Source organism: Thunnus thynnus, chromosome 16 (assembly GCF_963924715.1).
Source record: "Thunnus thynnus chromosome 16, fThuThy2.1, whole genome shotgun sequence".
NCBI classification, from domain to species: Eukaryota; Metazoa; Chordata; class Actinopteri; order Scombriformes; family Scombridae; genus Thunnus; species Thunnus thynnus.
This window is the reverse complement of record NC_089532.1, coordinates 2,032,451-2,048,991: the sequence shown is the minus strand read 5'-3', so window position 1 is coordinate 2,048,991 and position 16,541 is coordinate 2,032,451. Positions and strand designations below refer to the sequence as shown.

The 16,541-nt window shown below is 36.7% G+C and overlaps 1 protein-coding gene across 1 annotated transcript; it reads right to left on the bottom strand.

Moving 5' to 3' along the window:
* Positions 1-1,501: 1,501 nt before the first annotated feature.
* egln3 (egl-9 family hypoxia-inducible factor 3) lies at positions 1,502-14,885 on the bottom strand. The gene is made up of 5 exons (XM_067613728.1): positions 14,327-14,885; positions 6,356-6,475; positions 5,556-5,692; positions 4,658-4,731; positions 1,502-3,696 (listed from the first exon to the last, which is right to left on the bottom strand). The coding sequence occupies exons 1-5, from the start codon at positions 14,684-14,686 to the stop codon at positions 3,665-3,667; spliced, it is 723 nt and encodes a 240-aa protein (XP_067469829.1). The 5' UTR covers positions 14,687-14,885; the 3' UTR covers positions 1,502-3,664.
* Positions 14,886-16,541: the final 1,656 nt, after the last annotated feature.

Genomic DNA, 16,541 nt, shown 5'->3' with positions numbered 1-16,541 from the left:
ATTCATCACACACACACACACACACACACACACACACACACACACACAGACAGTCTCCATGACAGCCGCTTCACACGCCGTCATCAAATCTGCTGCGTCAGTGGAATCTGTCTTCCTCTTTGTCCTTCTCGTTCGGTGGAGGACGGAGCGCAGCGAACGCCCGCCGCCATTTTAACTCACAGCAGACAGGAAAGAGTGAAGATGTTTCTCCAAAATGATCCGGTCACAAAGTCGCACTGCAAAGGCTGAAAGCTGCAAAACAATCAGACTTTCCAAAACACAGAGACTGTTTTTAGATCTTGTTGAAAGTTCTGAAAAGTCGGACTGTTCCTTTAAAAGAGATGCAATTTGACCTTTTATTTTAACTCCATTGGCTGCAGTTACAGGAGCTCCTGCTAATTCCACATCGTGATTATTTGATAATGCTGCATTTTACAGGTCTAATATTTCCTAATTTCCCAGAAAGTGTCTTGGAAACAACTCTGTAATTTGATAGTAATTGTAGGTAAAATTCGGTAAACACTGTGTTCACTTTGTACACTTCAAACTGAGTAATTGCAATTAAGTTCTAGCAACACTAAGAGAGACTTTAAGTTGGCTGAACATGCAAAAAATTTGTCAAAATGTCCTCAGGATGTAGTTTCCTATCAACCCAGAGTCTTGTGAGGACGTTTGTTGTGTGCACAAGATGATAAATCAGATGCACAAGATCCATCTTTTTTTAATTTTTTAAGATTCGGGAGCAAAACTCGCTTTGCAGAGAGAAAGTGTGAAGATGTTTCTCCAAAATGATCCGGTAACAAAGTCGTTCTGCTCAACAACTGTTCTTAGATTTCACAGATTATTGATCTTCTTAAAAGTCCTGAAAGTAGAACTATTTGTTTAAAAAGATTCAGTTTGAACCTTTTTTATAGGTTTTATAGGAGAAATATTATCTTTCTGATAAAACAGTAGATATAGTTGGGCAATAATTCAATACTTCAATATCAAATTTCAGTGGAATGATGTGTGATTATTAGACTCTATCGTGTTTGATAATGCTGCATTTTACAGGTCTGAAATTACTATGTAATTTGCTTCTAATTACAGGTAAAATACTGTTCAGTTGGTAAACTTCAAATTGAGTTATTGTTAACAACAATTACAGAGACTTTTAGTCAGCTGAACATGCAAAAAAAAAAAGTGAAATTTGTCAAAATATATTAAGTATAAAGTTTCTTATCGCCTCAGAGTCTTCAAAGGGTGGATGTCGTGTGCAAAGATCCATATTTTAAATATATTTTCCAGTAATAAATGACTAAATATTTCCTTTAAACTGAAAAGTTATTTTAAAGTACATTCCTGGAAATATTCTTACAAACTTGATTAACTAAAATCTGTTTCAGAACTTTACAAACTTTAAGAATCTTACTAGAAAATTATTATTATTATTATTTTTCAATATGAGTTTTAGTATCAATTTCAAAACTGTTTTTCTTTTTCGATAAGGAATTTAAACATGTTTTGCTACAAAACCTTTATTTTGTTTACACAAAATGTAATACACAGTAAACAACTGTAATAAAAAATGTAGATTCATATCAGGAACTATCTGATATAAGTATAAAATAAACAAGATTATTAACACCAAATTAGTTGATACCAAAAAAACATCAGGGGTTGAATATCCAGACCATAATAATCTGCTCATGTTGTTTTACTGGTTTGTGAAATTCTGTTGTTCAAATTAATGATTCAAAACAATTTGTAAACAATCAAGTTTTTATTTTTACATGTATGATGTAAAGCAGAAACAGAGTGAAACACATCGAACATCAACTTGATTTCTTTTATTTTATGTGAATCTTTTTTATATTTTTGACATGTTGTGAAATTCAAAGGTTCACCAGGCAGCTTTTTCTGGAGCTTTCAACCATCGTCTAGAGCTTCAACAATGCATCGATCAACAGGAAATGAGTCAACAACAATATTTGATAATCTAAGTTGTTTTTTAAAGCTGGTTTCAGCTTCTCAAATATGAAGATTTGATACTTTTCTGTGTCATACGAGATAATAAGCAGAGTATCTTTAGGACATTTTATAGATAAAATGATTAATCCATTAATTGAGAAAATAATCAGCGAATTAATTGATAATGAAAATAATGATTAGTTGCAGCTCTACCACTGTCTTCTTCAGTAAATGGAGTGATTTGAGTGAGATGTGGTTGAAAGCTCTGACAAAAAAAGCTGGTGTTCAAACTGCTGTTCCCAAGATCAAGAATTGACATTTTATCTTACAACTCCTTTCATTTTATACTAATTTAATGGATATTTTCTGTGTAATTTGCAGGTATTTAACAATTTAATTTAGGACGTTTTACACGTTGGGTGTAATGTGGTACAAACTGAAAAGTTGGTGAAAGCAGCTGAATATTTTTGGGTTTGTATGTTGTTTTCGGAGTTTTCTATGTGTAGTTTGATGTATCAAACTACATATATTATTATGTATTATTAGATTATTATATTAGATTCTTTCTTAAGTGCATTTCCTCAATACTACCAAATCACATAACCCTTTAAAAGATGTTTTAGAAATTAGGAAAGTAAACGACTCATAAAATAAAGTGTTACATAGAAAATGTTAATTGACACACAAAACTACACACTGAAAAATATGTTTTTTTCAGTTGAGAATCTAATTTATTATAACAACTTCATATGAACCCAAAAATAAACAGTTTTTTTTTTTACATTTTTCTTATAATTTGTACCAAACTGCACCACACTCTCTGTAAAATACTCTGAAATTTAAGCGTTAAATACCTGGAAATTACGCAAGTTCCAGCAAATTACTATAAAAAATGAAAGGACTTGTAAAATAATAAAGTTTTACAGCATTTTGTGAAGTTTGTGGCAACTTTTGAAATGACTCCACGTCTTATTATTATTATTACTGTTATTATTTAAACCACTAGACATTTTCCTAAAACATATTTGCCTCCTCCTCTCTTTCCTGCTTTCTCAGGTTAAGATTTAAGAGCATAATTCTTCTTTTTCGTTAAGTTTTGCAGCCTTTATTTGTTGAATATGTAGACTTCACTTACTAGTAAACGTTTCTCTGATGCTCCTCGATGATTAAAAACACAAACATGTGCAGAGAAAAATGTTACGATATGAAAGTTTTCTCTCACACTCTGGTTAGAAATCATCATGTCTCTTAATTTCTCTCCGTCTGTAAACATTGTCTCTCTGTCTCTTGTTTTGAAGTGAGCTGAAGGCGAAGCATTAAAAAGGTGCAGTCCGCCGTTTCCTCCGTCTCAGGAGGGCTTTCAGCAGAAATCATAGAGAGAGAGAGAGAGAGAGAGTATTGCACAAGTAAAGCAGAAAGAGTCCAGAGCAGCTGCCGGTCACCTGAACTCATCATTTGTCAGGTTGCAGCAGCAGAGCTCGCAGCAGTGCAGGCAGGTTGTCTTCTCCAGCCTGGACGCCGGAGCGATGAGGGAACATCAGTTCATCAGATGAAAGTTTGAAAATTCCCTCGAATCCTCCGGAGTCCAGGACAGAGTGACACTTCTTCTTTTTGTCTTTTCTTTCAGCTGACACACACAGAGGAGAGAGAGTCAGAAGGGATTCCTGCCGTCTTCTCCTGCAGTTAAACACCAGGCGGCGATGTTTCTTCACGTTCAGCTGGTGCTGCTGCCCTGCCGAGAGGAAGCTGCAACACGACAGACATCACGGTGAAAATACAGATAAAAACTATCTCAGATCAGTCATGCACTAATGCAAATACTGTATTATAATAAACACTAGAAAGTAAAAATACTTTCAGTAAAAGTCACAGGAATGTGGAATAATATCAGTATAATTAGAAAAGAACATTAATATAAAACATTAACTCATTTTACATTTATTCAGTTGTATGTTAGTTTATTTGAATTTTACTGTGATTACATTTTTTGCTTCCTGATGTATTTACATAAGCTAATATTATTTTTTACAGTATGAAATTAAGTTTTAATTTTTCAATCTCAGTTTTTAAGCCAATGTGCCAATTTTAAAGCAGTTCTTTATATATCTCTTGGGTTTCCCCCTCTGAGATCAATAAAGTTTTATCTTATTTATTTTAGTTTTGCCTCATTTATCTCGTTACCTCCTTGTGTCAAATTATCAAGACTAGAGCTGCAATAACAGTTATTTTCATTATTGATTAATCTGATGATATTCATCATTTTCTCTATTAAAGATAACGTCCAAAACCTCAAGATATTCAGTTTAATATCATGTAAGAAAAGCATCAAATCTTCATATTGAGAAACTAATATTTGGATTTTTTTCTTCAAGTGACTAAGACGATTATTCGATTATCAGAATATCTGATGATTAATTAATTAATTAACTTATCTTTGCAGCTCCACTCAACAGTGTCTTAGTATCGTAGGAGGATCTAAAACTGTGTCCGTTACTTTCTGACATCAAATTAGTCTGAAGAACTGCTGCTGTCACAGTTTAATATCGGACTGCTTTGTTGTTTTTTGGCAGATTGTAATTACTTACAGGCTGAAATAAATTCCAATATTGTTGATTAAACTGAGTGTGTTTTTTCACATTAGCTGTTGAGAAGGTGACAACTAAGAGGATCCAAATAAACGATTATAACTGTGTGTGTGTGTGTTTACCTGTCCGGTCTCTGAAGCGTCTCTTGGCCTCGGCTCTCTCCTCAGAGTCAAAATACCAAACTGTGATGGCGTACCTGAAAACACAGACAGATCCGGATATTAATATTTACAATGTTTTCATTTGAAGTTCAGTTTAGTTGTTTTTATATAACTACATGTAAAAGGTTTTATATCTGATGTTGTTTATTCTGGAAACTTCAGCTCTTCAACATGTCGGAACAATAGAAACATAAAGTCTGTTTTTCTCTGGAGAACATTTCCTCATTCTCACCAGCAGGTGGCAGCAGAGATCTGCAGCTGAAAACCATCAGCTCTGAATGAAAACATTTTAATTTACTTCTGTATGAAGGAGATAAATAGTTTTAAAAAAATAGCAGCATAATTAAACTGTTTATTTCAGGTGTTTCTGTGCTTTAAAGCCCAGTTTGATATTTATTTGATCATAAATCTATACTAAAGATTTGATAGTTTTCAGTCAGTTTGTGATTTGATTTTTGGCAGCATATGAAGATTTTGATTTAAAATACAGTTGTTTTTTTTTTTATTGTTCTGCTTTAATTCAGTATTTTGTTTCCCAGATGTAAATGTTGCATCATTTACTAAAATATTTAGCAACAGATTTCAGATCTTTGCTGCAAAACTGAGACAAACTGATAAAATAAGACGTCCTGGTTCAGTTTATAAGTTTCAGTATTGATTCTGTCTTTTATATTCAGGTCAACATGAATTATGTCGTTCAATACAAAGAAAATACGCTGAAGAACTTTTGAAAAGTTAATGTGTGTGTTATCTATCAAATCAATAAATCCTCATGAAAGATTAAAAAAAAATGAGACAGACATCAGATATGTCGTCAGTGTCACTGAATCATTCGTTAATTGATTGATTGATTGGTTACCTGGTGGAGTAGGAGGGCTGCACCTCGTGCGGGTTCCTGCGGTCGGACCAGAAGAAGAGCAGCCTGTCGAACAGCGGCTTGATGTCGGCGACGTAGGATTTCCCTTCTGGAAAGATCCTGAGGATGCCGCCGTGCTCCTGAAACGGCGAGAGAAACGCAATCAGCTGTTTGTGACATCAGAGGCTTTTTTACTGTTACTCTTGTACTCTCGCTTTAATCTGGTTCCCTTGAGATCTTGACTTCCTGTTGTCATTTTCTCAAGACTAACGATAATTTTCATTAACAGTTAATATGCTGATTATTTACTTGATTAATTGATTAACAGTTTGGTCTATAAAATGTCAGAAAACAGTGAAAAATGCTCGTTATAATTCAAGTTCACATCTTCAAATATCAACAATCCAAAACCCCAAAATATTTAGTTTATTTATAATAATATTTATTATTATGTTTGCTTAAAAAGTGTCTGTAACGATTATTTGATTATCAAAACAGTTGCTGAGTAGTGTTCTGCCGACTGACTAATCAAAGACTTCACGAGTTAATTGAATGTTTAACAAAATCGAATCAGTCCTGATATTATCAAGTCACGACGAGTCAAACTTTTCATATCTGCATATATCATCACAAAGAGATCAATATCATAAACGTTATTATTTCCTCGTCAGGCAGGAAGTCTCATAATCTGATCAATAATTACGGGTCACTTTGATCTCTCTCTCTGATTTGTATTTTTTTTATTAAATTGATAGATATCAAAACAGAGAAGTCTGTTTCTGAGCAGAGGACCCTGAACGCACCTTAGCGTTCCAGTTCTTGTTGAGGTAGTAGATGCAGGTGATGCAGCGTCCGTCGGAGTTCGGGTTGTCCACGTGTTTGACGTAACCGGCCCCGTTTCCCGGGTAACACGCCACCATGGCCTACAGACACAAGAACACACAGAGAAACACGTCATCAATATACTGTAACACTAACACAGCTTATTTACATAAACATATCACACATATCTGGAAACTGATCAACATTTTCTTTGACGTTTTACAGATCAAACAATTAATCAATTAATCAGGAAAATAATCACTAGTTGGAGCTCTGGTCTGTAGCAACTGGCATCAAATGTTTATTTATATTTTATTTATTTTTATTAATTATTGATCCCATAATTTCTCATTTAAATCTGTGTTAAATTCTGCTGCTTTATTTTCTGGATTTAGACACATTTAACATGTAAGAACTTTGGCTTTTATTTTGTTAAATGAAAAAGGAATTTATAGAAAAAAACATGTTCATATTTCTCAAAGTAAGATATTTAAAAAAAAAAAAAAACTCAGGTATTGTATTGACACTCATATTTAAGGCTACAACTAATTATCATTTTCATTATCCATTAATCTGTTGATTATTTTCTCAATGAATCAATTAGTTGTTTGGTCCATAAAATGTTGATCACTGTTTCCTCAAACAGACTAAATAAAGCAGAAAATATGTATATTGAAGAAGCTGGAATCAAAAAATTTGGACATTTTTTTCTTTAAAAATGATTAACTGATTACCAAAATAGTCGGCGATTCATTTAATAGTTGGCAACTAATCAATTAATTGACTAATCGTTGCAGCTCAACTCATATCGAACACTCACAATGCTACCTAGACCCTCTGTTTCAATGTGCTGCAGAACATAATAATAATAATAATAATAATAATAATAATAATAATAATAATAATAATAATAATGTGCGTCATTTAGTGTGAAAGAAGAAGAAAATGTTGTGACCATGATGTGACTGTGACACAATTTTCTTGTAAAACCTCCAAAAGTCGTCAAGATAAAAACAGATGTAAAAATCAGTCATGTTGACAGATGTGATGACAGAAACTTCCTCCGCATGTCTGCGTGTGTGTGTGTGTGTGTGTGTGTGTGTGTGTGTGTGTGTGTGTGTGTGTGTGTGTGTGTGTGTGTGTGTGTTTATTGGCTAATATTTCTTGTGCACATTGGGGTGTTTTTTGTGGTTTTGTGCCTACGGCTTCAGTCGCACGTACACAAATTGCATGAAGTGTGTTCATGTTTGTGTGCCTGTTTGTGTGTGTGTGTGCGTGTGTGTGTGTGTGTGGAAGGGTTGGGTGTGTGTGTGTGGAAGGGTTGGGTGTACGTGCAGCCAGTCAGTACTGGGAGGAAACAGTTTCAACCAAACTTGTGGTTTCAGCAGTGATAAGAGCAGCCGAAGCCTTAATGTCTCTGCAGAGTCGCTCAGCGGTCGGTTTAAAAGCTGCACTCATCAATATTTTTATGCGGCTGATCAAATTACTGATCACTCTGCCGTTGCAGCTCACATTGTGGTCAGAGGAGGGATTTCATCTGTAGTGATAATTAAATGAAAAAGGCTCAAGCTTTACTGTTGCACTGTGTGACGTTACTGTGAATGAACCTCGGCATGTACGTTCAAGACGTTCAGAAATATATAAAAACACCTAATAAACAACGTTGCTTCTTCTGCGTATGGATTCAACAAGCGGAAACAGGCACATGTTGAACGGACGCGACAGTTCATCCGCTTGTAGTCTCCAGATATTCTGGGCACAACTCTCTCTAGGTTCCCAACAGGCACTGCACTAGTTTTAGTTTTTTTAAATGATAATTTTCTGGATTTTTTAATTATTATTTTTTTTAAACATAATTTTTTTTTTTTTTACCAGTTTTGTGATGTTCAAAACAATCCAAAAAACGAGGCTGTATTTTTCTAAATATTAACAAATGACTTCTTGTAAATGTATTAAAAAATTCAGACATCCAAAAAAAAAAAAAAAAAAAACAGGAGAAAAAATGTGCCAACAAAGTTAAGTTTAAAAATCTAAAGTCTTATTTTTCCTGAAACTTCATCCCATTAATAATCATAACGAGCGCTGGCATGAAAATAAAGACAGAACGTCATTTTAACGCAGACGTGAGGTTAAAACAACAAAATAAATCATAAGGAGTATTCATTTCTGTCTTTGGGAATGATGGAGACGTTTTCCAAAACAGGACGACGGGTGGGGTGGGGGTAGGTGGGGGGGTGTTCCCCGCGCCCCCTCCCCTGCGGCGCTGCTGCGACCTTTTGACCCGAGCAGGAAGCGGCTGATAAGCTCAGAGCAGCAGACGATTATCAGACATGAGACTCTGTGTCAAAGTCAACAAAGTCAACAAACTGTGGATTTCCTTCCAGGAAAAACAAAGAGCAGCCGGCAACAAACAGCTGATCCCCTCCGTTGCTAACATACACACACACACAAACGACCCCTGTGAGGTTACTATTGTTCATTTCACTGGCAGACACATTACTGAACACGTTTCAGGGCTGCAATTAACCTTTATTTTCATTATCGATTCATCTGTTGATGATTTCCTCGATTACTCCATGAGTCATTTGGGCCAAAAATATCAGAACGGTGGAAAATGTTGTTTTTAACCTTCAGAAGCGTCAAAATTCAAGGGTTGTGTTGAATAAAAATCAACCAAAATAATGCAAAACCACAAATATGCTGAAAGTAATGACCTTTACATGTTGCTGTAAATGTTATGATCATATTAAAAAGATTAATGTTGATGTTGTTCATGCTTCACTTTTATACAAAGAGCTTTTGCGCCTTTTAATTGATCTAAATTTCGACTAATTTTACAGAGGAATGTCGACTGTAAAATATGTCAAATTGTGAGTTTTTAAATAAACTTTTTGCTGACAGAGTTCACCACACCAGAAGTGTCAAATTAAAAAAGGTTGTGAGTTAAAACGTTGAATAAAGATCAATTAAAAGGTGCAAAAGCTCTTTGTATAAAAGTTAAACATGAATAATATCAACATTAACTTTTTTTAATATGATCATAACATTTACAGCTGTTCAGATAAACATGTAAAGGTCATTACTTTCAGCGTATTTGTGGTTTCTGCATTATTTACAGAAGAATTTCGACTGTAAAATATGTAAAAAAAAAAAAAAAACACAGACCAGTAAAGCTTTAAGTTAATATGTGTTTTTCTTTACTTATCATTTTTTCTTTATTTAATTTATTATTATTATTATTTCTTTTTAGATTTTGGGATAAATTGGGATAATAAAGAGCAATTGCATGGTGTTCCTAATATTTTGTCCACTCCATTAACATACATGAATGGAACAAAATATTAGAATATACCCACGACGACATTTCTGACAACGTCAACAAAAACTGAAAATGTAGAAGTTTCGTAAAAGTAGAATTTATGGCATTTATGGCATTACATTAGACTGCACAGGTGTTCCTAATAAAGTGCTCGATGAGTGTAAATACAGCGGCATTTTGTTTTAACTTAACTTTTTATACGAGTGATGTCCTATTTGATAAATTAACTACAATATATTATAAATTGTGTTCACTTTTTTGTAGAGCTACGATCAAAGAGCATCAGAGAAGATTAACCCTTGTTAGAAAATATGTTTTTTATTGTAAATGAAACGATGAAGAAAATGTAAAATAAAAACGACAACACTGATCTACAACAAACTGAAGCTTCTTTTACATCACTCTGACGTCAATGTGGCCACCTGATGTCAATCAGGCGCACAGTATTGTGACAATGACTCAGCGACAACAGGTTTATGACTTCACTGATGTCAGCGGCGTCGTCTCCTCTTCTCAGAGCTGTCATCGTGAAACCTGCAGCGACTCTTCTCGTGAAACAAGAAAGCGTGCGAGGAGCTCTACACCCGCTGCACGCTCCATACAAATATCTCACATCCCGTCCACTTCCTTTTCTTTATGATTATCGACACACGTAGTACAGGAAGGTCACAGTGTCGATTAACCCTCATCAAAGCAGACGGGTCCCTGAACGCAACATCAACAAAACACTACCGCCTTCATTGACTGCAGCATTCAACACCTGTTTTCACACGTATCACGTGCAACCTTTGCTTTTTCTTGCCCTTAATGGTGAGGAGGAGGGTCAGGGAGGAAGTCAAGCACCTCGTCACCGTGCGTGCAACAGAGATGAAGGTAGCGTCGGGTCTCCTTGCTGATAAAGAGAAGCTGACCTGCAACCAAAAACTGCAGGAGGCCTGAACTGAGGGGAAGCGGGGAAATCACGCAAGTTTGTTTACACGCCGTCGCTGAGGCACGTACACACACACACACACACATCATCATCATGGAGCTGAAAATACGTGGAGAAACACTGGAGGGCTGGACGGGGAGGAAATGAAATACACTACAGAGGGGAAAAAAAAGAAAAGAAAGGATTCAAAACAGAACGCCTCTGAGAGCTGTTTTGAATTCGGCGTTATCTTATCTTTCTAATAGAGAAGAGGAGGGAGGGAGGGAGAGAGGGATTGTGGGAGTGTGAGGAGGTCTGTTCAGTTGTTTGGCAGCGTTCCAGCTTGCTGACTGTTTAATGACAGAGCTACGTGTGGAGCGTGAGGCTGCGGTCTGGATCCACTACAACAGCCAGGACTCGTCTGGTCTCATCCACCTGAGACAGCGAGCGAAGCATCGCGACTAAAACTGAGGTGATGCTGCAGATTTTCTATGTTTTCCTTCTTGTCAACAAATCTCATGTTTCCAACAATAAACTGATGTGTATAAAAGCCTGACATATCTTATTAAAAACCCGTCAGTGAGTCTCACCGCTGCACTGGGTGACATGTTCCTTCATCATGAAGAGTTTGGTCACATTAGTTTGTTTAGAAAACGCTACAAAGACTAATAACAGCATCACGTTTTCAGTCTCTGGAGAGTAGTTCTGTTTAAGGAAGACACTACTGAGCATGTGCAGGAACGTAGCTTTGTTTACAGCTTCACTAGCTTGTTGTGTTACGGATCACAACATCTGGACTTTGTACTAAAAATTGTAAATATAGTATAAATGTTGCCTCATCCTTTAAGGCGGATATCAACATAAATATTTGATAATATTCATGATGAGGTCATTATGTTGCTCAAGTTTATGAAAACATATGAAACAAAAAAAACTTTCAAAACAAAAGCTTCTTATCCTGCTGATCTTTATAATGTTTATTTTCCTGCAGCGTCTCCAGATATGTGTGTGTGTGTGTGTGTGTGTGTGTGTGTGTGTGTGTGTGTGTCCCATTGTAGCTGGGTTGACCTGTTTTCTTAAGAAGTTTCATCTGATAACACACACACAGGCAGACACATGTGATAAGGGCTTACTGTATACTGCAGCACGTGAAGACGGGGCGGACATGCAGGGAATGTATGTGTGTGTGTGTGTGTGTGTGTGTGTGTGTGTGTGTGTGGGAAGCAGAGACACTGTAAATCAGTGGCTGTGTGTACGTGTGTGTGTGTTCGAGGAGGAGTGAGGGAGTGAATAATTGAATAAGTGGCTGAGTGTGTACGTGAGAATGTCCACTTGTACGTCTGCGTGCCTTCATGAGCACTTACACACCAACAACAGGTGTGTGTGTGTTTGTTTGTGTGTGTGTGTGTGTGTGTGTGTGTGTGTGTGTGTGTGTGTGTGTGTGTGTGTGTGTGTGTGTGTGTTTCATCATATGTTCTCAGTGTTACTGTTGCCAAAAGTAGGTTTCGTTTGGAGTCATTCTCTGATTCAGCTTCTTCAATGTGAATATTTTCTGTTTTTTTTAGTCTCTGACAGTAAACTGAACATCTGTTGGTCGAGACAAAACAAGACATGTGAGGACGTCATCTTGGGAAACACTGATCGACTTTTTTCCCCATTTTTCTGACATTTTATAGACAAAACAACTAACCGATTAATTGGAAGGTTTCCAGCTGTTTTTCTTTATTATATATGACAGTGAGATTAATATCTTTGGACTCAGACAAAACAACTGAAGAACATCAATTACTGCATTTTGTTCTCTATTCTTTAACAAGTAGGACCAAAACAAAAACCTCATTAAAAATGTATATTTGACGAGGGCTTATCGATTAAACTACACGTTATTTACTTCATTAACTTGATTAATCGTTTATGGTGACAGAAAACAGAGAAAAACAGAAAATCGGAGACGCAGGAGAGAACGAGAGACACGACAGACTTTTGGGGAATTTTCGCGTGAAAAATGGCTGCAACGATTAATCGATTATGAAAACAGTTGCAGATTAATTGTCTGTTGATCAACTAACTGATTCATCAACTAATCGTTGCAGCTCTATATTTGACTAAAACATCAAATCGTCACGTTCGCTACTTCGCCGGTTAAACGCGGCTCTGCTCTCCGATGTGGCGATGGAGGCCTGCGTGTCTGATGTTGTTTTTCTTTGTAGTCTGAAAGATATTTTGCTACACGGTGACACATGAAGTCGTCACTGTAGCAACAAGAGTAGGAAAAAACAAGAGCTGCAACGATAACTCGACTCACAGAAAATTAACCTGCAACAATTTTGACGATCGATTAATCGTTTTAGTCAAAAATTCCAAAAACGCGGCGCTTCACAAACGAGAAGACATCTTTGTTTCAGTAGATCAAATATTCTTCAGGATGCAGACACACAGGTGCAGACATTTTAAACATCTCGGTTTAATTCTGGCGGGGTTTTTTCCCGGGAAAAAAGGAGGCAGATTTTAGCGAGCGTTTACAGGAAATACCCGGATGTACTTTCTCGTTATTCAACCCCTGATCAACACGCCAAAAAACACGTCTGTCTGGTTGATTAATAGACACGTAGCAGCAGCAGCAGCAGCAGCAGCAGCAGCACGGGGCACCCAGAGGACCTGAACCGGTCCAGTAAACTTCCTGTCCTTCCTGGAGCGTGCTCTGGTTTCTGAAGCCTTGGCTCCAGGCCCAGAGGGGGGGTCGCTGGAACGCCGCCAGAGGGCCGACACATTATAGAGGAAAGACAAACATGTAGGGACTCTCCAATGACGCCTCGGTCATGTGAAAATATTTCAAAACCCAAATGAAGAAAAGTATTGATGGACAATGTGGTTTTGTGACTAAAACTGTTACTAAGGCTGGAGTTTGGGGGGTTTTTGTACATAATTATGTTTATGTTTGGGGCCTTTAAGAGTTTGAGGAGGTTCTGAGTAAGTTTTAATGATCTGTGATGATGAAACAAGCTGTTAAAAGACAAACATTAAAAGGACGAGTTCAAGTCTGTCTTAAAACAACAGTCAGGTGTCCGTATGAACAGTGAAAGAGGTTTTCCTGGCTGTAATCATTCTTCCTGTTCATACTGGAAGTGATGGAGGCCAAAATCCTTTTTAGCATCAAATTCCCTCTATGTGTCTCTACGAACACGTCACCTTAAACTATGTAAAGTCTAGATTCATGCTGGAAGCCATGAAGTTGCACAACTTTTATGATATTTGATAATTTTATGTTTGTCTTTGAATGTTTCCTTGAATATTGTTGCTTTGAGATTTCTGTGATTATTTATTGTTTTTCCTCTGATGTCATCTGTTTGTTTCAGCTGTAAGAAGTTATCATTTCATTGTCTTATGTAAACAAATAAACTTTAAGCCACCAAGAAGAGATCGTGTCTAATTTAGATTATCTGTAGTAAAAAAAACGAATAAAATGATAAATTCAAACTTTTCTACTCTCGCACCCCATGAACAGATGTTTACAGTGTGAGTGAATATTCAGATTATACACTTTGTATATAACAATAATTATAAAATAAACGGAGAAACAAAGTTTACAAAACACATTTACGCACAGTTTTACGCACGATGAATGCGCGTGTGTTTTGTTAACTTTGTTTCTTCTTTGCTTCTTTTATAATTTCATTAATATTTCGATTTCCAGACTTGAGCTTGAACCAGGCGGACTCTTACCTTCGACCTCTCCCGGATCGCCTTGTTACCCAGCCGGCTGGAGCACACGGAGATCAGTTTATCGATCAGGTTGAGCAGGAAGCTGATCGCCTCGCAGCCGCGCTCCGTCCCGCTCACCCAGGCGATCTGGTCCCCGCGGATGCTCCTCCGGCGGATGCCAGGGACGGAGCCGGCTAGCCGGCCGTCCTGCAGCGCTCCGGACCGGTGCATCTCCTTCACCTGGTCCAGCACGGCGTCCCCGGCCAACTCCCCGAGAAGACCGTCTACATGGCAGAAACCGTGCGCCAGCAGCGCCGGGACGACCCGCTCCAGCGCCAAACGCTCTAAATCCGAGTCCGATACGTGCTCGATAAAAGGCATCTTAACGTCTGAGGCAATTTTGGAGCAAATACAGATTTAAACTGTGAGATTGTCAGGAGTTAAAAGTTCTTAGGCAACAATTGAAATGTTTTATATGTTAAGACGTTTGACAGTCGAACTCAGTCCAGCTGAAATGTTGACTGAACGCCTCCGGACTGAGTCTGCGTGTCTCAGCTGATGGTAACACCGGGCTCTTATTGAGGCTGAAACACCGTCAATTAGCACGTGGTCAATAGGGTCACTTCCGGTTGTAGGTTTCCAAATCAAAGCTTTACTTGCTGAGAGAAGTCTGGCTGTTTCCACTGCACGTTTTTACTCAATATGCGTTTTAGCCAAACACACTGTGTTATACTGAGGCATCATTTACTGCTGGAAGTGAACTGTAAATATTTATTATGTTGGATATATTATAAGTTGTGTTTTAATAACAACAGATGAATATTTACCTCACAACTTCTACTGTTCTCTGCTAAATTGACATTATAATAAAAACAACAACAACAACAACATATAGTCAACCAGGAGTTGTGAAAGACTTTAATTCTTTGTAATAATCCAAATACTGCTTGTATGACTGTGTCATCGGTTTCTTATGAGGAAGTAAAAGTGCTGCAAGACTCTGGTGTCACAATACATGATGTTTTACTTTTAAACTATGTATCATGTTCTCAGGAGTTTTTAAAGAAGTGGCTTCATCTATTTTGTGAACACTGAAACTGATGATAAAGAAAATATAATCAACTACTTTTTTGATTTAAAAAAAAAAAAAATGCTTCCAGCTCATCAAGTGTGAAGACTTTTGCATTTTCTCTGTTTTTAACTGTAAACATAATTCATTTGGGTTTCGGACTTTTGGTCTGAGGGGTATTTCTCTTTATTCTGTGACATTAATAGACAAATTTAAAACGGTTTATTGAAACACTTCTTAAAAAATGATTTAATGATGAAAATATCTGGTAATAGCCAGCAGAAGAAAGTAACTAAGTACATTTACTCAAGTACTGTACTTAAGTGTAATTTTGAGGTATTTGTATTTTACTTGTGTATTTCTATGTGATACTACTTTATACATTTATGCACTTTAGATACTTTGGGCAGATTAATAGTGATGTTACTGCATCATATTATATAAGTAACAGTAGTGTGTTTTTAATAATTATAATAATAATTCACTTTAGTTATATAGCACATTTCACACATTAACACAGCTCAAAGTGTATAACAAATGTTTAAAAAGAAAAACAGTTAAGTTAGAAAAACGAAAAGTTAATTAAAATATATTATTTTATGTCAAATCTTCATCTGAAATGTAACTAAAACTGTCATATAAGTGTAGTGGAGTGGAAGTATAAAATAGCAGAAAATGGAAATACTCAAGTAAAGTATAAGTACCTCAAAATTGTACTTAGTTGGAGGGTAAAAAGTTTATTTTGAAAGCCCATTCCCCCTCTTCCTGTCATATTGCTGTTATCATGCTGACTGAAAGTGACCTACTGGAGGGAAAGTGTGAGACGTGCTGAATGTGATGTTCACCATGGGAGGAGGGAGGACTCACACTAACCCAGTTTCTGTTTTGTTTTAAGCAACATATACACTCAGTATTATGCTGATATCAACATTTTATCTTCATTTGTTGGGAAATATTTCAGAAAATTACCACGAGAGGCTAAAATAACCTTTAATATAACTTTAATCAGCAGAACATGAACATTGGTCACATGTCTGATGTCCACTTCTTTATTAATAATCTGTAGATAAAATCAAATAAGCAGAAGTGGCTGCACTCTGCTACGTGCCCGCGCGCTGGGCGTGCCCGCCGCCATTGAGGACTCCACGAGCCGCATGTAGTCCTCGC